Source organism: Astatotilapia calliptera, chromosome 5 (genome assembly GCF_900246225.1).
Source record: "Astatotilapia calliptera chromosome 5, fAstCal1.2, whole genome shotgun sequence".
Lineage (NCBI taxonomy): Eukaryota > Metazoa > Chordata > Actinopteri > Cichliformes > Cichlidae > Astatotilapia > Astatotilapia calliptera.
Genome location: NC_039306.1, coordinates 18,645,322 through 18,668,465, shown reverse-complemented (window position 1 = coordinate 18,668,465; position 23,144 = coordinate 18,645,322). Strand labels below are relative to the sequence as shown.

The 23,144-nt window shown below is 38.8% G+C and overlaps 1 protein-coding gene across 2 annotated transcripts; it reads right to left on the bottom strand.

Moving 5' to 3' along the window:
* Positions 1–21,273, bottom strand: LOC113022393 (sodium- and chloride-dependent GABA transporter 2-like). 2 transcript variants are annotated; one of them, XM_026167759.1, is made up of 16 exons: positions 21,095–21,273; positions 20,825–20,907; positions 20,524–20,717; positions 20,238–20,372; positions 11,450–11,590; positions 11,163–11,250; positions 9,215–9,347; positions 8,279–8,413; positions 8,021–8,124; positions 7,502–7,626; positions 6,858–6,970; positions 6,625–6,762; positions 6,342–6,444; positions 3,003–3,103; positions 1,960–2,130; positions 1–978 (listed from the first exon to the last, which is right to left on the bottom strand). In XM_026167759.1, the coding sequence occupies exons 3-16, from the start codon at positions 20,714–20,716 to the stop codon at positions 829–831; spliced, it is 1,830 nt and encodes a 609-aa protein (XP_026023544.1). In that variant the 5' UTR covers position 20,717; positions 20,825–20,907; positions 21,095–21,273; the 3' UTR covers positions 1–828. The 2 variants fall into 2 exon arrangements, with proteins under 2 accessions (XP_026023544.1, XP_026023543.1); XM_026167758.1 differs by lacking the exon at positions 20,825–20,907.
* Positions 21,274–23,144: the final 1,871 nt, after the last annotated feature.

The following is a 23,144-nucleotide window of genomic DNA, read 5'->3' as shown; positions in this document are numbered from 1 at the left end:
TCCCAGAGGAACCCACCCGAGGGATTAATAAAGTTTCATCTAATCTAATCTTTCAGAGTTGCTGAATCCTCGATTTGTCTTCTCAGAATCATGAGAAAAAAAAAACACATTGATGGCAATTCAGTACATCAGCGGTAGTCAGCTGACCACTGATAAGTAGTTTTCCTAAAGCCACACAACTTGTACTGTCTTAACAATGTGGAAATGCTGTTAGCTTCATAAAACTTTTTTCCCAAGATGAAAAAATTTCATCCTTTTTCCCCAAGATGATGGTTCACCATCATTCTCTTACCAGCTTGCTTATTTAAATACGGGTGGTTGCTTTTCTTTCTTTCTTTTTTTGACCAGGCAGTGTAAGACAGATTCAGCATAGATGCAGGAGAAAATTTAGAAAAACTTTTTCCAGCTGCCTACATTAATAGGCTTATCAATATTATTGCCACATTATTAAAAGTACATTTCAACACAGTTACAGTTATGAATTCTATCAATCAGCAGAAATTGTGGCAGTGTTTGTGGCAATCTAATGTGAAAGTCAACTACAAGGCTCAAGTGCTTTTGTTTGAGGATTGTGGTGCTAAATAAGAGCCAACCAAACACTGGAATGATTTGAAACTGATTGCTGCTAGCAAGACAAAAAATGTAGCGGGGAATAAAGTTACCTCGCTAGTCACTAGTCTACACGGTCTCTCAAAACTCGACCTGCCTCTGAACTCTGCTAGAAGTCTTCGGAATTAATGATCTTATCAGTATTTCCTTTACAAAACCTTGAGTTTAAAATAAAATAAAAACATCACATCTGAAAAATTTATAAAAATGTTATGGTTTTCAGACTTGCATCTCCATCTCAGCTCCACCTCTTCCCTTGTATTCGTTGGCAACAGGAGTAAGAGTAATGTCTGGGTTTAAAGGGCACTGCTCGGGCTGCTTTGCTTTTCTGTGCGTCAAGCTCTGCGGGACGCACAGCTGCCTGAGGTTCTGTGGAAAGACGATCAGTTCAGTCCATTTGCAATAAATCATAACTTTTCAAAATGTGCGGAAATGACCAAACACCTATTACAGCTTCCCCAGTGTCCCTCACTATTGATTAGATTACTGCTAATTTGTTTGTTCTACGAATTTTGAAAATGAACAAGTTTACAGTTTAACAGACAGGATGATGGCCGGGAGTCTTCTACTTGATCTGCTGACTGTTCCTCTAACACCAGAATGAACTCAGGACTTCTAATGGAAATGTTTTAATAACTATTAGATGGATTGTGATGGGATTTAGTACAGATATTAATGCCCCCACACAGGATGTAGGGGATAACTTTACTGAGCCCCTGATTTTTCATTATTCTTACATGTTTCCAGATGGATATCTTATCTGAACGACACTGGAGCATTTTTTTTTTAACTCAGTGACCTTTCAGCCAGTCCAATCTAATGACGGCCTTTTGGCTTTTCTGGCAGCAAAAGCATATTAAAGTTTAAGGTAATCCATCAGGAAGTATTTTGTTGTCTGGTGCCCAGCTTTGCTAATGTTTTTGGCCTAAGATGAGTTGCTGAACTGTCTGTGTTAATAACTTGTGTCAGAGAAGCTGCAACTTTAAGGACACTGATGTGAAAAGCTTTTACTTTAAACTACAGAATTGTAAGGTTTAATGCTCTTGAATGTGTTGGGCTGTTAGTTAAAGAAAAGAACATTCTGATGTGTTGGCAGATTAAAAAGCTCATATAGTTTTAGATTTTTAAAATATTTTGTTCGGCACCAGTAACAAGAGGAGACATGCACACAGCACTGCTGAATCCAAGCATGGACACTGTTTTGATCCATCCGCCACACTACCTTAGCCTGACTGCACTTGTCATGGTGGAAAAACATTTAACACTAAACTGAACTGAATTAGTAACAAGATCACCTGGGAGCTTAATGGTGTTTCGGTGGTGCTCCTGTTTTCTTTACTGAGTGCATACCTGCCAAATTGTCCCTTTCATTGTAGTAACTTTAAAGATGATCCACAGAGGAACTAGAAGAACACAGAACAGTCCAAGAAACCAGCCCAAAGCGTACGCCCAGGTCGGATAGACGTAGGTTTTGTTGAACTTGAGAGGCTTATATTTCACAATTGAAAAGACAAAAGTACCCTGAAAGAAACACAAACAACACAACAATGAAGTTTTGAAATTTTAAAAGAAATTCAGTTTTAGAAAAATCTTTATCATCACCAGGGAAAGTACAATGAGTATAGGTTGCTAAGTATAGGTTATCTACAGTTACTCTAAATGTATATGGATACTTTTGATTTGTGTTCTCTTCATCTGGGAATATTTTCTGTGGATTCATTGTTCCTTCATTGTCAGCAAATCTAAAATAAGTTATTAAAGAATTTGATTTTTGGTCAAGAAACATCTTGCTTGCAGATGCTGGTGTCACTTTCCCTCCAAACCCCTGTTTTCCCTGCTGACTTATTTATCTGGCACGATGCTCATTGACATTTGTCTACAAGTCCTTTAGTTTCTGCTTTGCCTTGCTGGCTGTTCATAGTGTGATAATGTAGGGTCCTTGCATTATGCAATAAAATACATCTTGAGATGACTGTTTTTGTGAACTGTCTCTAAAAAATAATCCTGAAATAAATGAAAACAAACACACACAATAATTAATAATGAAATAAACTATAGTAGATTTTCTCTTTTTTCCCCCCACTTTTCCTATCTCTCGCCACCATATTCGTATAACTGTCTCATACTAGTTTTAGTGTATCACCAGCAGGGTGCACCCTGCACAGTTTATCACAGAGTCATATGCCACAATGACACTGGAAGGTTATGGACACTTTTTTCTCTTCTTTATTCACTTGCATCTCTTGTTCATTCCTCACCTCAAACTATTTCCTGAACTAGAAGAGGAAGTTTTAGCTTTCAATTGTTGTTTGGTGCTTTATCACAAAAAGAGTCCACAAGTTTTCATGAATAAATTAGACTACTTGTGTTCTTAGGAACTCTGTTTCACTCACTAGACACACAGCAGGGGTAACGTAAAGCCAACAATGCTTCATTAGAGGCCAGGGACGATAACCTATCATGTCTTCAATGTTGTCATAAAGACGATCAGCACCTGAGCAAAACATGAGAAGTTAATAACAAGGTTAGAATTATCACTATAAATTTTACCAGGACTGATAAAATAATAATAAAATCATAAGAGTTATTAATGAATAGAATCATAAAATGCTTTCTACAAAGTCAACCAAAACAGTGAAAGTCATTCCTAAACAGTGTTGGACAAGTTACTTTAAAAGAGTAATTAATTATAGTTACTAGCTACTTCTTCAAAAAAACTAACTGAGTTAGTAACTGAGTTACAATATTCTAAAAGTAATTAATTACTTGAAAGTAACTATTGTGTTACTTTAAAAAAAATGTTTAACCCTCTGGGGTCCAGGGTATAATTGGCCATTTTTAACTACTTTTGATTTTCCCTCCACATTTTACCTTTAAAAACGATTTACTTTGCCTTGTTTGGTATCATTCTTTTCAGCACAACCTCACGTGTCTGAATTTACAGTCATCTTTTCATTTTGACATACTGTATTAACACAATTGATCTAAAATCAGACAAACAACATAAAATCAGAGTAGAAAAGTTATATTTGTACTGTAACAACCACAAACATGTTTAATGAATCATATTTCATAACTTTAAATGCAAATATAAATTGTCAATTTTAAAATCCTATGCACAAGTTTTGCAAACAAAGTTATTTGCATCCATTTACCTTTTACCTTGATTTTTTAAATAACCATTTCAAACTATTTACAGAACAATCAGCTGTTCTGCATTCAATAAGATGCCACACAAATTATTTGTGCCACTCCAAAACAATAATTTCTGTCCACTATAAAGGAGAACATCACAGCCTGATACCTGCAGGTCTGACAGCAGCAGGTGTATCACTCCTTTTTCTACCTGGAGACAGCAGTCGCCTCATTGTTCTGACACACGACACAAAACTATCCACAACACTACACACTACACTAACTACACAAGACAACACATTAACTACACACTCCAAACACGCTAAATTCACAAATCTCTCACGTCTCAAAACTCGCTCTCTCTCTTTTTCTGCTGTCTCTCTCTCTCTCTCTCTCTCTCTCTCTCTTTCTCTCTCTCTCTCGCCGTCAATTCTAAAACTTCCCCTGTTTGTTTGTTTGTTTGTTTGTTTGTTTGTTTTGCTCATAAGCAGAGAGGTCTCGCTAGCGCTGTCCTCAGACAGTAAACGTGACAAAACTATTGAGGAAAAAACGCCGCCTATATATTGTTTATCATGACTCTGGTTTTACGTGGCCTATCAACACAATTTAAAAACTGGTATATATCACCTTGTTGCTTTGTCATGTTGAAGTGGTCATGTGATTGGCTTACCACGACTACTTTATTCTTCCTCAGTCAAACAGCAGCACTCATGCGATTGTTTTGCCTCCTTAGCTCCAGGTGTTGTGCAAGACAGTGACCGTGATTACCGTTAGTTAGATTACTCGTTACTGAAAAAAGTAATGCCGTTAGAAACGCCGTTACTTGTAACGCCGTTATTCCCATCACTGTTCCTAAATAAGATAGCTGTACGATGTCAGTAGATGACAATTGATTTTTAACAGTCGTGCAATCAGTATTTGCCAATTTATCTGACACATTATGATTATTGACACCGTGGTGCCAGTGGTTCGGTCCTAGTTGAGCATCACCGTCTCACAAAGAGTTTAATAACAATATTTACACTTAGATATGAATGAAGATATCAGCTGACATCACCGCTTCACACACCAAATGTTTTTCTCATCCTAACCAGGAAACACTGTGAGGCGGTCCATAAAGCTTTGTTCATGCATTGCAGATGTGTTGTTATAGTTGAATGTTTAGTGTTCTTTAGATCTTTTGAGTTCATTCACATTCAAAGAATCACTACTTTCAGCTGATTTGGTGCCACAAAGTACACACATAAGGAACACTAAATGCATTTGAAAATGAAACATTTAGTTAAAGCACAAAGAAAAACAGTAAAATGAAGGTCTGCATATTAATTTTTTTGAACATACAAAATATGACCACATCTTCTCCAGTCTAAATAACCTCAGCACTATCCCGCACATTATCTTTAAGCATCAGTTTCTTCCATCACATGAATAGAAATGTTTCAGGCCATTGCTTCTAGTAAATAACGGGCACACTGTACACATCTTGTACAATTTTAGAGCTAACCAAACCATGCAAAGGTTTAGGCAAGCTTAGCTTGATCTCTCAGATGATTACCAAGCTTACAAGTTCCACATCAGCCAATCAATCAGCAGCCACTGGCTCATCTAAGTAGCTCCTTAGTATTTTTAATATTAAGACAAATGATGCAAGGAAAGTAGGAAAAAGCTATAGGACGGATTTCCAGGTATCTTTAGTTTGCAACACTATTAACAAATGGTAGTTAAAAGGAAGTTGATGTGTGAAAGAAAACCTAACCTCTAGCAACACCTGCCAAACCACAAGACTTTTATGCATAATCGACACTAAATTCAGCATCAGAGGTTTGCAAGTTTGTATATCTAAATTAGGCTAAACGGAGAAAGTCCTATGGGTACATGAAGTTAAAGCAGAACTTTCTAGCCACAACACATGTCAGCTGTTAAGCAGTAGGATGGATCCATTATGCCTTCAGGTTATGTTTCAGCCAGTGGCAGTAAATACAAGCAGTTTTTTTCACAAGGCAAATGTCCAAACATTTGCTAAAAAAGCTAAAAATGAAAAGAGCAAAGCATCAACAACAACATTTCAACATGAGTACATAAACAAAAGGTGAGAACCCCACCTGTCACTCTGTTTCACAATTTGAGAACCACTGATTTAACGAATTCCTTAGTTAGCAAGAGGGAGATATAGGAAATATTAGATGAGCCTCTGGAAGAATGCAGTAGTTAGTGGTCATAATTTTAACCTCTAACTAATTTGAGAGCTTTTTTTTAACACTAACTTCACATAATTGTGCTGTTGGACTGGGCCTGAAGGGAAAACTCCACCTCAATAGAAAGTGTTTAAAAAGTGAAGCTGCTGGTAAAGTGGTGCTGAGCCAGTACCCACAAGACACGGCTTATTCTTGTGACCCCAGCTGAGCAAGATTCAGAATAGCTGGAATGAACGCCTATATAGTAAGCCTAAATTTTGGCCTTTTAGTAATAAGCGACTCAATAAAAGCAGTCTTAAGTGTATTTTCAATTAATGTGGGATTAGCAGGATTTGAATCAGCTTTCTTAGCCAGATCTGTGCAAACATGCAAGGATTTGACTCTCGGATTTTAATGACTCACCATATATCCATCCAATCGCTATCGACTGACACACAGAAAGAAGGAGAAGATTGTTTCCACTACACACATAATGATCAAAGAGTTGAAGGAAATACAAGCCGCCCTGCAGGAAGACAGAGAGGTTAATTGGTATAGCTAATCAAAGATAAAGACAACAAATGCATGCATACAAATTCAGTTTTGCCTAGAAAGAAGTAAGTTAAGAGTAATGAGCACTGGTCCATTTTTACACCCTACTGAGGGTAGTGTAAAGACTTGTGGGAAAGTTAATCAGAGCTCTCACCTCGGTGACGAGGAGGAGGCCGAGAAAAAAGCAAACAGAGCAGAGGCAGAGCAGCAGCAATTCTCGACGATAAGCTCTTCGAAACACATTGGGGAACATATCCGTCACTGAGGTCATCAAACACTCCAAACTCACAAACTGCAAGAGACGCAGACAAATCAAACACATTTACTAAAAACCAAACATGTACAGTGGTGAAAAATAAACAGGATTTCTATTGGCTTAAAGCAAACCTGTGTATCTGCCCCCAACAAGATGACCATGATGAAGAAACATATAGCCCATAATTGAGGTAAAGGCATCATGGCTACCGCGCGCGGATAGGCAATAAATGCCAAGCCAGGTCCTGTTCAGAAATATTTTCAGTCATTGATGGCAACTTAAATATTTTTGGATAAAACTGCTTACTGCAGCCTTCTCCCAATTTATATTTTAGTTACAGCACTCTAAATGTTTTAAATCTGGACTCACAAATTCTTGCAACATCCTACTGTTAGGCATAATGACCTGATAGCATTCATTTATTTCATTGGAAGGAGTTTAAGGTCAGGAGGATTGTTCAGGATTAAAGGCGGGGAATTACTGTATTAGCCGTGCTTAGCTAAGAGAAGCTAATACAGGAATTTTGTCTCCAAAATTAAATTAAAGCCATTTCCATGCCAAGTAAAAACACAGGCCCAGCTTTTCCATTTAGCATTGCTTTGTTTTGCCTTGATTTTGGTTGGGTTTTTTTGTTTGGTTGATTGGTTGTTTTTTTTTTTTTGTTTTTTTAGGGGGGGGGGGGGGGGGGGGGGTATTTTAAAGTGGATTAATAAAACCCACTGACAGTGTAATGACTTCATTAAATATAACAGAAGTTGTGTAATGACTGCCCTACCAGAAGCTGCCACTTCTGATATTGGCAGTCCTTGTTCGTAGGACATAAATCCCAGAACAGAAAAGATTGCAAACCCTGCAACAAAACTGGATCCTCCGTTAACCAAACACAGAACAAATGTGTCTCTGTGGAGACAGAAGAAAACACACAGCATTCAACAAAGAGCAAAACAAGAAACACACTTAAAGCAAAAGCAGCTGTTTAAAATGTTGAAATGTGAAAAAAAAAGTACCTTGCTGCCCAAGATATTAAGTAAGAAGAAAAAAGTTGTACAGGATTTGAGCATTATGTAAACTTTTTTTATTTACAGTCTGCATGTTATTAAGAAAGCCTGTGCAGTTTTATGAAAGTATCACTTTGGTGCTCCCTGCTGGCTATTTTAAAACTAAGTGGCCAGGGATTAAATAACGTTGAAAACATCTGTTTAGTGCAGTTTTATCTTGTCATAACAATAAGATTACTAGAATTTTTGAGCATATTTTTTTTAATTTAAGAACATGGGCGGGGGAGCGTACTCACTTGTAACAATCATTGTTATACTTATTGTAACTGCCCAGAGCCGTCAAACTCCCCTGACAAATCCCAAAGGAGAAAAGGACTTGTGCACCCGCGTCCATCCAAACCTGATGCCAACACACAGATATTAGTTTACTCATCACTAAATGATGATATTCATTGTGTAAAATGTAGGTATTTTAGTATTTAGGCTTCCGTGGGTAGTGTGCAAGCTTGCAGCTTTTCTTGGTATTGACACATTGTTTTGATCTTATTACTTACTTGAGGGTCCACCAACCTTGTGGGGTCAGGATACAGGTAAAAAGCTAAGCCGTTTATGGCTCCTGGTAAAGTGAGTCCACGAGCTAACAGAACCACCAACATCACGTAGGGAAAAGTGGCCGTAAAGTAAACTACCTGTCAACAAGAAGGAAATGCATGGTTCAAAGCAGACATCACAGGGACAGTGTAAAGTTTGATGTTCTTTGGTGTAAGAAAACATTTTTTTTTCCATCTAAACATATTTCAGACAATACATTCCTCATTTGTGCCATAGTATTGTCTCTCTTTTTTTGCTTGCAAAATGAGACATGACTGCTGTCTGCATTTAGGTGTAACTCCTCTTCCTCCAAATACATCCCTGTGCCTCCTCCCAAAGAGTTCAGATTTAGTTTGAGCTGTTCACAGAACATTAAGCAATACTGGAACCATGTGATCTTTGAAACTTAAGAGGGGGTTGCTGTTACCTTAGGTTCTTACTCATCTCTTTTAGAATTGCACATGTGCAATTCTAAAAGAGATGTGTAGATTACACTACTGCAGTAGTGTAATCTACACAGGAAGCCACTCCCAGGGAGAGTACCAACAGTCCTGAACTTTTGCCTTGTTACATCCTGATAAACTCCAGCTTGTATGTATTTCTGTATTGTCCTTCTAAGGTCCTATGAAGGTTCTTTTGATTGAAGTATATGTTCCCACCAACAAATTTATATGAGACGATTAAACTTTCAGCAACCAGACCTTGGATGTGACTCTGATAATTTTCTTTTCAGTGACCAATTAAAACAATCCTGGTATTTTCCAAGGGTTCACAAATGTATTCTTGCAATATTACTTCAAAAGGTACCACAGATGTGATAGTAGATGTATAAACTGTGTTTGCAGAACTTATTTTCTAAATGTAGACTAATAAATCATATTTTAAAGATGTTTCTCTACCTTTCCAGTGGACTTCACTCCTTTCCAAACACAGAAGTAACAAATGATCCATGCCAGTAAGAGACACAAGGCCAAATCCCACCTCAGGCTACCAATCTCCTCAATCCCTTGAGATATACCCAGTACTCTTCTCCTGAAAAGAAACCCATATTATTTGTTAAAACAAAAGCCATTTGGGTGCAAAAGAACTTTTTTCACAACTACTATAAGTGATAACAGAGTTGACACAATGCAAATGTTACAATATTTATTTACAATAAACCAGAAAGTCAGTTATGTAGTTGCCCATCAGCCAGACACTAACCTCCCTTATTTATCTATATAGATATAAAATGCACATAATTTCAACAAATTCAGTGGATTCAAATCTCATTACCTAAAATATGTTCAAGGTATTTATTTAGAATGCAATTCTACAGATAGTCTTTTAGTTCTGATACGTCTTCTTTTATCCACTTGTCTAATTCCAACAAAAGTGTATTTTTGTGACAGGCTGCTAGTCACAAAGTGCCTAAAGATATCATTTCAGAGTTAGGTGCTTTTTCTACACCTAAATGATTGATGACAGTGTTTAGTAGTTAGTAACACAGCAACAAAGAAGCAACAAAGAAACACTTCGAAAGACTTTCAGACTTTCACTTTCAAAACTATTGAGCACTTAAAAAATAAAAAAAATAAAATAAAATAAACTACAATAAAATCTGGCAACTTGGAAAAATATAAACAATGAGGGGTGGCTCAAGACATTTGCACAATACTGTAAAATCCCAAATACTGGAACCTTGATTTAATCAATTAATGTATCAAATGATACAGTGCAATACTTATACAGTAAACACCACAGATGAAAAGGAATCAGAAATGATTATACTTTTATTATATTCAGTAAATGACATGTTACTGTCATGGAGTTAAAATGACAAGGTGTTATAATCACTGTAAATGACTCATTTTGCATTGTGTTGTTTGGTGGTTACTAGGCAACATGATGAATCATAATATGTAAAATAGATAAGAACTTTTAGCAGCCAAGTTTGGTTGCATAACTTATGACCATGTAAGAGGAGTTTGTGAACAAACTGATACATAGAGATTTGCTGCATTTTAATGTGTGAAGTCACTAGTTGGCTGTAACCAGTCATATCAGGGGCAACTTAAACTCATTCAGCGCCAAGTGTTTAAGTTCAGGACTGTTGTGAGTATATGATTAGTAGTAATCTTGGCCACAAAAGTATCAGCATGCCACTGATCACATTACTGATGTCAGTACATTTATGACATACATGGTGATAAGAAGGCACCAATCATACCTTCTTAATATTGACTATATCAATAGGACCACTCCTTCCATAATCGTGACCAACAGTATCATGATTAAAATCATCCAATAGCACAAAGGTGGTATGCTGTATGTGGTACAAAGTGATATTTCAAGCAGTTACATAATTTGATATTTGGCGAGTTCATAATTTTTATCAACACTGAGAATCGAGACTGGGCCAGATGAGCGTACAGCTGTGTACAGCCGCGTGTTATGACTAAACACGATGTGACCTAATCAGTATCTGAATAATCCAACACAAAAATGACTTGATGGTATTATCGCCAATTATCAGCATCCATCCCAAAAAGGATCTTACATCTGTACCAGATTACAAGAACACATCTAAAGACAATGAGAGCTAAAAAGATGGATGTTCCAGATTAACAATCAGGAAATTGTATTTGGACTGATTATGTAGTGTGGTTACCATGTGTATACAGATTGCTTACTCTGATAACTATTGAGAAATAATGAGCAGCTATTGGTTAACCAGTATGGAAATGCTGCTTTCCAATAACTCAAATATATGTTGTTGAAATTTAGGGACTGATGGCTTCAGTGTTCGGCAAAAGCTCCAGAGGTAAATCCATCTACCGAGGTCAGACACATGTCATTTACACTTACTCCCAGAATTCTGCTGCTGGTGTTGTTGCGTTTGCAGCTGCTGTCCAGTTGGATGACGCATTTGCTTTATCAAATTCAAAACAAGACTCTGACAAAGAAAAAAGCAGAGCCATGTCAACAAAGTTTAATCTATGTTTGATAAAAGAGATATTAGAGACTACACATTTGTCAAGCACAAAATGACCTCACTGTCATGTGAGATTCCCCAAATCATCTAGATCACCATGTCAATAACTCTGAAATAAAGAATGACCACAGTGAAATCTTCCTTCGCTTTGAATAGCTACCTGTATTCCAGGAATTCCTGCAGCTAGCCCATGGAATCTCAGCACTGAAGGATGAAAAGAGGTAGAAGAAAGCCCATGCCTGGATCACAATGTATGAAACAGCAGCATATGCAATCACTACCTGGGTTGCATATCCAATACCTGAGAAGATAAAGTGGAGTCAGTATATATTATAAAAAGGCAATTAAATTATACTGCAGCATATGGAGTAAATTTCAATGGCATCCAAAACATTTAATGTACTTTTGTTTGTTTTTTTAAACCTGCCCTGCAAGAGAGTTTCACAGAACTATCTGGAAAGTAGCTGTTGGAAATTATTTTGAAAATAATGGTGCTAACATCAGTCCAAAGTAAGAGGGACAGAGAGGTGGTGACAGTCTGGGAAAGCTAATTCATTACACAATGCATTGTTGTTTAAAAAATGTGTTAGAACCAACCAAGAGAAGGTCTGACTGAATGCCCACTGCATGTAAAAAAAAAAAAAAAAAGAGCCCTTCAGAAAACTAGGACATCTTACTATTATCACGGATTGAAGGAAATAGAAACCACCTTATGTTTCTCTTCAGCGCTGTAGCCAGGCTGACAAAAAGTCAGAGCACTGTTAAGCCAACCATTCCTTTAACGTTCACTAGTAATGACTTCATGAACTTCTTCACAAATTAAATTTTAACCGTTAGGAAAAAAACGACTCATAATCATCTCACATATGTAACGTTATCTACAGCTACCTTCAGTACCATTGATGGAGTCTTTTTCTTCAATTGATCTTTCCGAGTTAACTTCAGTAATTACTTCCTCCAAACCATCGATGTGTCTTTTAGACCCCATTCCTCCTGCCATTATTGTGTGTCAATGTTTCAATCTTAAATATGATGAGCCTAAATCTATTTACCAGCTATGTACCACATGCCTTCAAGCTGGCAGTAGTCATCCTAGGTAAGGCCTATTTCCAACTTTCTTTTTATCTCAAAAATCCTTGAAAGAGTAGTTGTCAAACAGCTAACAGATCATCTGCAGAGGAATGGTTTATCTGAAGAGTTTCAGTCAGGTTTCAGAGCCCATCACAGCACAGAAACAGCCTTAGTGAAGGTTTCAAATGATCTTCTTATTGCCTCTGACAGTGGACTCATCTCAGTGCTTGTCATTGACCTCAGTGCAGCATTTGATACTGTTAACCATAACATTTTATTACTGTGATTAGAGAATGCTGTGGGTATTAAAGGCACTGCGCTGCAGTGGTTTGAATCATATCTGTCTAATAGACTCCAATTTGTTCATATAAATTGAGGCTCCATTTTGGAAAAAATATCCTATGCAGTGTTTTCTAATTAGTATGAGCTGTATGATACTGAAGGATAAACTCAGTGCGCTTAGTGATTGGAAGTATGCCCAGTTTTTTAAAAAAAAAGTTATCTGCTCATTACAGTACACACACTCATAACTGTCCTCGTGAGAAGCCTGTAGAAGGAAAAATGTTATTGTGTGACAGTCTTAAGGCAAAGGAGGGTCGGATTAACAAAGTTTAATAAAAAGCTCACTGGGGACTTCCCCCTTCGACCCCTTGCATGAAACCTTGTGCGATGCAAAAGCGATGCTTTTGGTCCCTTGCAAGAACAAACGCTCCAGTTCTTGACTTTTCCTTATTTTTGTTTAGTTTTATTCTGACAGTTTGGTCCTTCGAGTCAGATCCATCTACCCCACTCGCCTCGGGAACGCGACCGAGACCAAGCACAGGGGTGTCTGGGATTCCTTACAATCAAAGATCCCCCCCCCCCCCAGTGTTGTTAAAAACACCATTTGAGGACATAGAGGCCGGGAGCAGAGGCAACTAGAAGTGTGACAAGATCCATGAACCAGAGGAGCAACTTGAATTGGGAGCAAGCGGTCTGGGCCACTAACACGGAACCTCGAGTGGAAAATAAAGTAGGCCTATTACTAGGAGTCAGGCACTTGAGGGCTTGTGCATGTTAATAATAATAATAATAAATAACCATAAAATAAAAATAAATTGGAAAAAAGACTAGCTATTTAAAATGGTTTGTGTGTGACTGACCAGTGTCTCCAGTTGAGACAAAGGGGAAAATCTCACAGTGACAACAAAATCCACCGGACCACGGACCAGTTGCTCAGGTGAACTCCGTATTACCTGGGTTAATGGGACCAAGGTGGACAGGATGAACAAAAATGGTACAGATACATTTGTACATTTCTCACCAAAAACACCCAGGTACTGGTATAGTTTGGACATAGTACCAAGTGGCCCCAGCAGTGTGACACCACAGTTGCATGACATGACCCGACGCAGAGCAGGACCTTACACAGACATCCAAAACACAATAGGCATACACTGCACCATGTCTTACAAAGACGACCCGGGCTCAGATGCAGCTTATGAGCAGAAACTTCTTCAAACCCAAAGTGCCCCTTTATTCCTCACAGCTTTATATTGGAAGGGAGCATAGTGGTGGCCTGTAAATTAGGCCCTGAAGAAAAAGGCCAGTACAGAGGATTTGAAGCTCCTAACGTGTCATTAGCGAAAAGGAAAACTGAGAGGTGGCAGGATTTAGAAGCCTTTGTAACAAGATTTGAGGAAACAAGGGATTGGGCTGAAGAAAAGAGACACCCAGGCGTACAGTACTCTCCCTCTTTGAAAGCATATGTTACCAGGTTAAACTGGAGCACAAAAATAAGAAAAGAAATACATCTAGATGACCGGGGATAGTGACAGGTATCCATGGTTTTCTTACAACAGAAGAGGAGAAATCACACAAAGACATTCCAGACACATTGTTGTCAAAGGGGTCCACGGATGTTGGACATATTAAAGGAATAGAACCAGTAAAAATACCCCCTAAATCATTTTATAGGTCTCACCAAAGAAAGTACCCAGTAAAAAAAGAAGCAGAAGATTTAAATAAGGCAGGGGTAAAAGAGTGCCCAGATTCCATGTGTAATACACCTGTTTCCTGTAAAGAAAGCATCCCTATCACAAAGATGGAGGTTAGTGCAGGACCTCCAAGCAGTAAGGCTACAATGGCCACATGATGATCAGACAAAAATGTATGGCTAGACTGAATGTTTTGGACAGCCCCACAGTCTAAAGTCTCCAATTGCTTAGGAGGGTGCCTTTTAAATTGGACAGTAATAATAGTCCATCAGTTCTGAGATGTTTTACTGCCGTTCCAAAACTCTTCAATCACTTATGATACTAATTGTCACACTCACCACTATCTGTTTCCTGCAGGTCCCTCGTGATGTAGAACCATATCCCGGAAACTACACCTGCTTCACAAGGGCTAATGGAAGCTGGAACTTGGGTTACTGACACTGATGCATGTGAAGTGCACTGGTTTTTAAACCATACTGTTGGTAAAGCAGATGTTTGGTGGCTGTTCGGGGATAAGAAACTAATATATTGAAATATATTAATGAAATAATGAAATATTCTCCTCTAACAAATTCACATGAATCCTCGTGGAACATGCCAGTTGTTAAAGCAATAAACTATACTTCACGGCACTCTACTGGGGACATCTCTATGAACTTCAGATTAAAGGAATGCTTCTTGCAGTCTCTTATTAGCAATTAGCAACAGTTCATTATCCCCTAGCTTCCATCACGGGTTCACTGCTTATAAGATTAAGTGACTTAAATATAAATTATATTAGAATATGTCAGTTGAAAGCAAGTGTAAGTGCAGAGAAGCTCAGCTGAAAGATCAGGTGTCATTTGTTTCCACAAACATATTCCATATACCAGAGATACAAAGAAAAATGTCCCAGGGCTTTGACTTGAATCACATGACACACTTCCAAATTGGCAACTGCAAACTTTGCTGGCGGAAAATAGCAAGCCAAATACTTATTTTGGACTATATATTATTTTGTCATATAAAACAAATTTCACTGTTTTGACTAAAAATTTATATGTTTTCTTAAAATACAGCAGCAGACATTTTTGCTTTGACATTTTGGCATCCAATGCAATTAACTTAATGCGCTTTCACACTTTTACATAACAAGAAGTTACTCTAATATGCCTTGCCTTTAGCCCTACTTATGGAAGTATTTAAATGATAGTGTAGAAATATATTTGTGTCTGCATGCATACTTATAACCCTGTGTAGATTACAGAAAATTCTGAATAAATTCAAACTTGTTTACCCAATTCTTGTTTTTTAAGGCCATTACAGATGTACAGTGGGTACGGAGAGTATTCAGGCCCACTTAAGTTCTTCACTCTTTGTTTTATTGCAGCCATGTGCTAAAATAATTTAAGTTAATTTTTTCCTCAATAATGTACACACAGAACCCCATACTGACAGAAAAACACAGAGTTGTTGACATTTTTGCAGATTTATTAAAAAAGAAAAACTGAAATATCACATGGTCCAAAGTATTCAGACCCTTTGCTGTGATACTTATTCATTTAACTCAGGTGTTTCCATTTTGTCTGATCGTCCTTGAGATGGTTCTACACCTTCATTTGATTGATTATACTGATTGAACTTAGGAAAGCCACACACCTGTCTATATAAGACCTTAAAGCTCATAATGCATATTAGAGCAAATGAGAATCATGAGGTCAAAGGAACTGCCTGAAGAGCTTAGAGACAGAATTGTGGCACAGAGCTACCTAAGGTTACAAAAAAAATTCTGCTGCATTTAAGGTTCCTAAGACTATAGGGGCCTCCATAATCTTTAAACAGAAGATGTCTGTGAAGGTTCTCAGTCATCCAGGTCATCGTAGTCAAAGGAGCTTGCAAAGAAAAGCGTCTGGACTTCTTTAAGTTGCATGAAGACGTTTCACCTCTCATCCGAGAAGCTTCATCAGTTCTAAACAGAAGATGTTTGGAATGACCAGAACCCTTCATAGAACTGGCCGTCCGGCCAAACTGAGCTATCGGGGGACAAGAGCCTTGGTGAGAGAGGTAAAAAGAACCCAAAGATCACTGTGGCTGAGTTCCAGAGATGCAGTTGGGAGATGGGAGAAAGTTGTAAAAAGTCAACCATCACTGCAGCCCTCCACCAGTCGGGGCTGTATAGCAGAGTGGCCCGCTGGAAGCCTCTCCTCAGTGCAAGACACATGAAAGCCACCATGGAGTTTGCTAAAAAAAAAAAAAAAAAAGCTGCAGGGACAGGACGACTGGTTGCAATCGAGGGAAAGATGAATGCTGCCAAGTACAGGAATATCCTGGACAAAAACCTTCTCCCGAGTGCTCAGGACCTCAGACTGGGCCCAAGGTTTACCTTGTAACCAGTCAATGACTCTAAGCACACAGCTAAAATAACGAAGGAGTGGCTTCACAACAACTCTGTGACTATTCTTGAATGGCCCAGCCAGAGCCCTGACTTGAATCCAATTGAGCATCTCTGGAGACCTAAAAATGGCTGTTCACCAACATTTACCATCCAACCTGACAGAACTGGAGAGGATCTGCAAGGAGGAATGGCAGAGGATCCCCAAATCCAGGCGTGAGAGACTTTCTCACGTCTGTGAGAATTTTACGCTAGGGTTAAACTTGCCCTTCAGGGAATATTGACACCTCTGCGTGGTAGAACTGACTTCCTTTTTTAAAAAAAAGTGTTTCAACATCTCTGCCATATTTATGAATGGAAGGGGTGTGAGTCGGCTTCATAAATCAAGTCAACTTGATTTGTATGGCACTAGTCAGACACAAGGTAATTCAGAGTGCTTTACAGCGGGATAAAAGAGGAAAACAAAAATATATTTTAAATATATAAAGCATACTGTATATGGATACATGTCATGATGTAAAGCATGCACAAACAATCATGACAGTAATATAACAACAAGCAAAAATCAAACACTTTCCCATGTTCACATATCTTGTTATATATATTTATGTCCTAATGTGTACTATTGACCATCTACTGTAGATGCTATCGTCACAATGAATCTAGGTGGTTTTCCACTACAACCTCAGTAAGGGCAATGTCAAAACAGTGCTAAAACTATGGGAAGAGCCAATCCTCCACAAACATGCCTTGTAATGACTAATCTTTAAACCGTATCCAACCAGCAGGAGTTACAGCAAATAAAAGGTTAAGAAATCTATAAGAGTGGTTAAAAAGACGGAAGCAATGCCTGGCTCCGCCCCAAAGTCTGCACCTCTCCTCTGAGTTGCAAAATGTGTCATGCGGATCACGTGGTACACAACATCCATCAGGTTTTCAGGAGTCACAGGCAGTTTTCTTTTCTGCTTTGGCAAATGGGTGCAAGCCTTTTACCACAAACTTAGTCACTTGAACTTTCCCACATTTTGTCACATTACAGCCACAAACATGAATCAGTTTTATTGGAAGTCCACGTGAAAGACAAATACAAAGTGGTGTACACGTGAGAAGTGGAACGAAAATCATGCTTGATTCCAAACATTTTTTTCAAATAAATAACTGAAAAGTGGGGTGTGCGTAATTATTCAGCTCCTTGAGTCAATACTTTGTAGAACCACCTTTTGCTGCAATTACAGCTGCCAGTCTTTTAGGGTTTGTCTCTACCAGCGTTGCACATCTAGAGACTGAAATCTTTGCCCATTCTTCTTTGCAAAACAGCTCCAGCTCAGTCAGATTAGATGGACAGCGTTTGTGAACAGCAGTTTTCAGATCTTGCCACAGATTCTCGATTGGATTTAGATCTGGACTTTGACTGGGCCATTCTAACACATGAATATGTTTTGTTTTAAATCCTTCCATTGTTGCCCTGGCTTTATGTTTAGTGTCGTCGTCCTGCTGGAAGGTGAACCTCCGCCCCAGTCTCAAGTCTTTTGCAGACTCCAAGGGGTTTTCTTCCTAGGTGGACAGCCTTGTCTCGGTAGGTTTACAGTTGTGCCATACTCCTCCCATTTCTGAATGATCGCTTGAACAGTGCTCCGTGGGATGTTCAAGGCTTGGGAAATCTTTTTGTAGCCTAAGCCTGCTTTAAATTTCTCAATAACTTTATCCCTGACCTGTCTGGTGTGTTCTTTGGACTTCATGGTGTCGTTGCTCCCAATATTCTCTTAGACAACCTCTGAGGCCGTCACAGAGCAGCTGTATTTGTACTGACATTAGATTACACACAGGTGCACTCTGTTTAGTCATTAGCACTCATCAGGCAATGTCTATGGGCAACTAACTGCACTCAGACCAAAGGGGGCTGAATAATTACGCACACCCCACTTTGCAGTTATTTATTTGTAAAAAATGTTTGGAATCATGTATGATTTTCATTCCACTTCTCACGTGTACACCACTTTGTATTGGTCTTTCACGTGGAATTGCAATAAAATTGATTCATGTTTGTGGCTGTAATGTGACAAAATGTGGGAAAGTTCAAGGGGGCCGAATACTTTTGCACTGTATGTGCTGGGGACAGACATGAGTAGGGATGGGTATCGAAACATGGTACCTAAGAGGCTCAAACACTCAAAAGTTTGGTTATACTTTACAAGAACGGATGACAACGGGGCAACTTGCAATACTTGCAAAGTAGATATTTCATTTAAGGGAGGAAACACTACGAAAATGCAAAAAACACGCGATAAGCTTAAATGAATGTCGTGTTTTTAATTCCACTCCGGACTCGTGAATCTCAACCCAGCAGCACGTCCTCTCCCGTTAATGCGGCAGGTAAATAATCAACAACAGTGCATATTATGTTAGCGTGATCTGCCTTATTACAAAACCTGCCATTACTGTGCATTTAGGTGACCATGATGAGAGAGACAGACAGAGTCTGGCTCAGATGCTGGCAGTTCTCGCTGCAGTCTACCGGTAGCGTTTCCTTTCAGGCCAGGATAGACGAATGTCACCGAGCAGTGACTAAGTTTGTGGTAAAAGGCTTGCACCCATTTGCCAAAGCAGATGCCCTCGATTTTTGGTAAGTGAATGTGTTTAATTGTAGGCAGGGACATTACTGGATATTCTTGTGTAATTGCTGCAGAATAATTTATGTTATACTTTGTTATTGCTACAGACGAATATTTATTTTATTATTTTACATTTACAATTTTTTTTCCTGGGGACCCTGTGACACCCCATTGAAGAGCCATAGGCTGGATCTCTTAAGATCTCACTGCTGGGTTTGTAAGGCCATGTTACTCCTAAATTTCTATCTTGTTCAAAGAGAAGATATAAAACAAAGTTCTAAGCTAATCGACCTTAGTGTTCTCCTTTTTTTTGAAAAAGAATCGATAAGAGAATCGATAAAGAATCGAATCGTCAAACAGAATCAAAAATGGAATCGGAATCATGAAAATCTTATCAATACCCTTCCCTAGACATGAGAAGCTTTTCTTTTTGGCAGTGAACATAACTGATTTCTTTTTTCTTAAGTCAACAAGTTATTTTGCAATTCTCTGAAGAACGTATAATCTCGACCTTGATGTTTTTTTTCTCAGGGAAATGTTCTGTGTCAGTCAGATATGTCAGATCTGTCAAAGAACACACGAACCAGTGCAGTAGATGAGACAGCACGACAGTCTCGACACTGTAAGATACAACACATTACTCACACTTGTGCTCTGAACAAAGTTAAGTAAAGCTAAAAAACTTTTTTGCGCTTACTTCATGGTTTCATACATAACCATACATCACTCCAAAAAATAAAACCTATTATTTGAGTTATTGTTTTTCACGGAAATTTATTTAACATGCAATTCCCAAAAAGTAATGTGCATTTTTTTTTTATGTGAAACTAAAGGACAATTCAACTGTTGGTAAAGAGGGCATGTTTTCACACAGTATCAACTCTCACTTACATATTTCAGCTTTTTTTATACACTGACCTTCAAACAAGGGGCAGAAGTGCCTCCAGCAGGTAATACATCCCTGAGATGTGAACTGTCCCATAGCTGTTTCCAGGAGGAACATTGGGATGCCACAAGCAAGCAGAAACAGGACGTAGGGAATAAGAAATGCACCTGAGAGTAGAAACACGAGGATCATTACACAAATATGCCACAAGATTTCGCTTGGGGCAAATCTCTTCAAGCATTACCCTTCATGTTCACATATCAACAATTTTGAGAGAATGACAGAAAAGCAGAGGGGATATATGTTTGATCTGCATACCTCCCCCATTTTTGTAGCACAAGTAGGGAAACCTCCAAAGGTTTCCCAGGCCAACCAATGTTCCTGCTACAGCCAGTAAAAACTCCAACTTGCTCGCCCACTGGCCGCGGTCGAGCAACTGAGTCTTCTTCATGAGACCTTTTTCTTGTCCGGGTACGTCCAGGCTGCTTCCTTTAAGAAATTCCCTCGGCATGCTGAGAAAATCAGTAGCAAATTAAGTTGTATTGGTTTTGTTCGTTTGTTTGTTTTTCTTGTTTTTGTTTTTTTTTTTTTTTTTAAAAAACAATAAGAAAACCCTCACCCCAATGTCCTTCCACTTCCTCCACACTTATAGGACAACTGCTGTCAAACCTTTAAAGCTCTCATTCACACTGACAGAGAGCTCTGGGGGTTTTATTGCACACATTCAGAACTTCTCAGCTGATTATTTGGCATTGCTTATAAGCTTAATTTATTCATTCGTTGAACTTAAGCTCGTAGGATAATCGGGAATTGAACTGGCGACAGAGTGCTGCCGCATTTTTTGGCGTTAAAGCGTAAAGCGCAAAAGAAAAACGCGGTGAACACCTACCTTTCCATCATCAAACTCCCGCCCCCAAGAGCCCCTTTCCAGCCCCAGAAAACTGATCAGTATTCCTCTCAGCCGCTTACACTGCGAGAGCTCTACACAGCAAACATGTCATGAACAGAGCCAAAGTGAGAAACAAAGTAACCGTGGTTTGCTTTAACTCCTCTGACCCAATTATTGCTCTGCACGTTACGCATTAGAAAAAAAAGAGGTTTGGCTGTGACAAAGATCCGATCTAATGCCACTTCCCTGCTGTATTTTTCCACTCAGACAGGAAGACCTCGAGTGTATAAGATTAGCACTTTGGCTAATAACTAAAGCAAAGCAGCTAAGCCGTCTCTGTTAATGTCATGTGCTGTAAAGAGACCTCACTGAGCTGCCAGCTGGAGGATTTGTAGCAGTGGTTCATACATCACATGAAAGCAATATAAACATTTCTGCATGCAAACAGCCATGCGGTGGGAATGACTGAACGTATAGCGTGTACCTCGTGTTATTGCGTAGTGTCTATAATTAGATGCAAGTTCTGCTTCACATCTGTACACGTGCAGCTGCTTAAATTTCCTTTCTGAATGTATTTCTCTGAGCTCTGATCGCTGAATATGTTTTCTGTGAATAATTTACTACATTGATATTGATAATAATAATGGATTGCATTTATATAGCGCTTTTCGAAACCCTCAAAGCGCTTTTACAATTCCACTATTCATTCACTCTCACATTCACACACTGGTGGAGGCAAGCTACAGTTGTAGCCACAGCTGCCCTGGGGCAGACTGACATTGCTGATATTGCTACTGATAAATATTTGTTTTTTACACTATTTACTTCCGTCTTCTAGTTGCTGTAATCATCAACTTTGGTATCGTATCTGTAACCGGAAGGTCGCCGGTTCGATCCCCGGGCTCTCTGTCCTGGTCGTTGTGTCCTTGGGCAAGACACTTTACCCTACCACCTACTGGTGTTGGCCAGAGGGGCCGATGGCGCGATATGGCAGCCTCGCTTCTGTCAGTCTGCCCCAGGGCAGCTGTGGCTACAACTGTAGCTGCCTCCACCAGTGTGTGAATGTGAGAGTGAATGAATAATGGCATTGTAAAGCGCTTTGGGTGCCTTGAAAAGCGCTATATAAATCCAATCCATTATCATTATAAGTGCTGCATTTCATTTATATTTAAAAATATGTTAGTAAATGTAATAAAAATACTCTTATTCAGACTTCTGTACATATTAATAACTGTGTTGTTATTTCATCTTTAAATGGCAATATTGTAAATCAAGTTGTAACAAAGGTTGCTTTAAATGATGTGCACATTACTGAACAGTCAGTCTCACACAAGGGCGTAGATTTGGCATGGACGGAAGGGACATGTCCCCACCAATATCCAGCGAATATTGAATTGTCCCCACCAATAATTTGATTTCTTCGAGTAAAGAAAAACAAACCCGATAAAAAGAAAAAAAAAACAAACATCTGTCGACGTCTCATTCACCCAGCGGTGCAGAAAGAGTTAAATTACGTTCTCTACTGGAGTCCTACGTCATGTGATAGATATGGCCAATGTGATTGGCTGTGCCTTTCATGGAGCTCTGTTTAGTTTTAGCAGCTGCAAGCCTGCGCTGCCAGGACCTGCAAGGAGGAGAGGAGGACGGCAGCACAAAGGAAGAACCTGGATATAAAAAAGTATTTCGGAAACTAACTGCACAACAGGCAGCACTATTAGTTCTCTCAGTCTCCCAGAGTAGCATTTCTAATTTTGATTGAAACTGTCAGAGAAAACGGCAGCCTCGAGCATATTAGTTTACAGAGGCTGTTAAAATTATATGTCTAACATTAAAATGTTGGTGACACAATAATTTCATCCTAATGGCACTGACATATTCATAGGGTTAATTTTTGAGACAAAATATCATGAGGTAGTCATGATTGTGCAAATATTCCACCTTGGAGTGCAGTTTGCACAAATTGTTTTAAAAATGCACTCACCCTACAAACATTACTGATGTATGTCCTATTTGTCAGGTGATAGAGAGTAATGGTGATACAAGATCACAG

Coding starts and splice junctions, on each gene's coding strand:
- LOC113022393 (XM_026167758.1), bottom strand. Junction 9,348..11,162: donor CCAGCAGCAGAATTCTGGGA/GTAAGTGTAAAT, acceptor GTTTCTTTTCAG/GAGAAGAGTACTGGGTATAT. Junction 2,131..3,002: donor TTACCCCTGCTGTGTGTCTA/GTGAGTGAAACA, acceptor TGTTTCTTTCAG/GGTACTTTTGTCTTTTCAAT.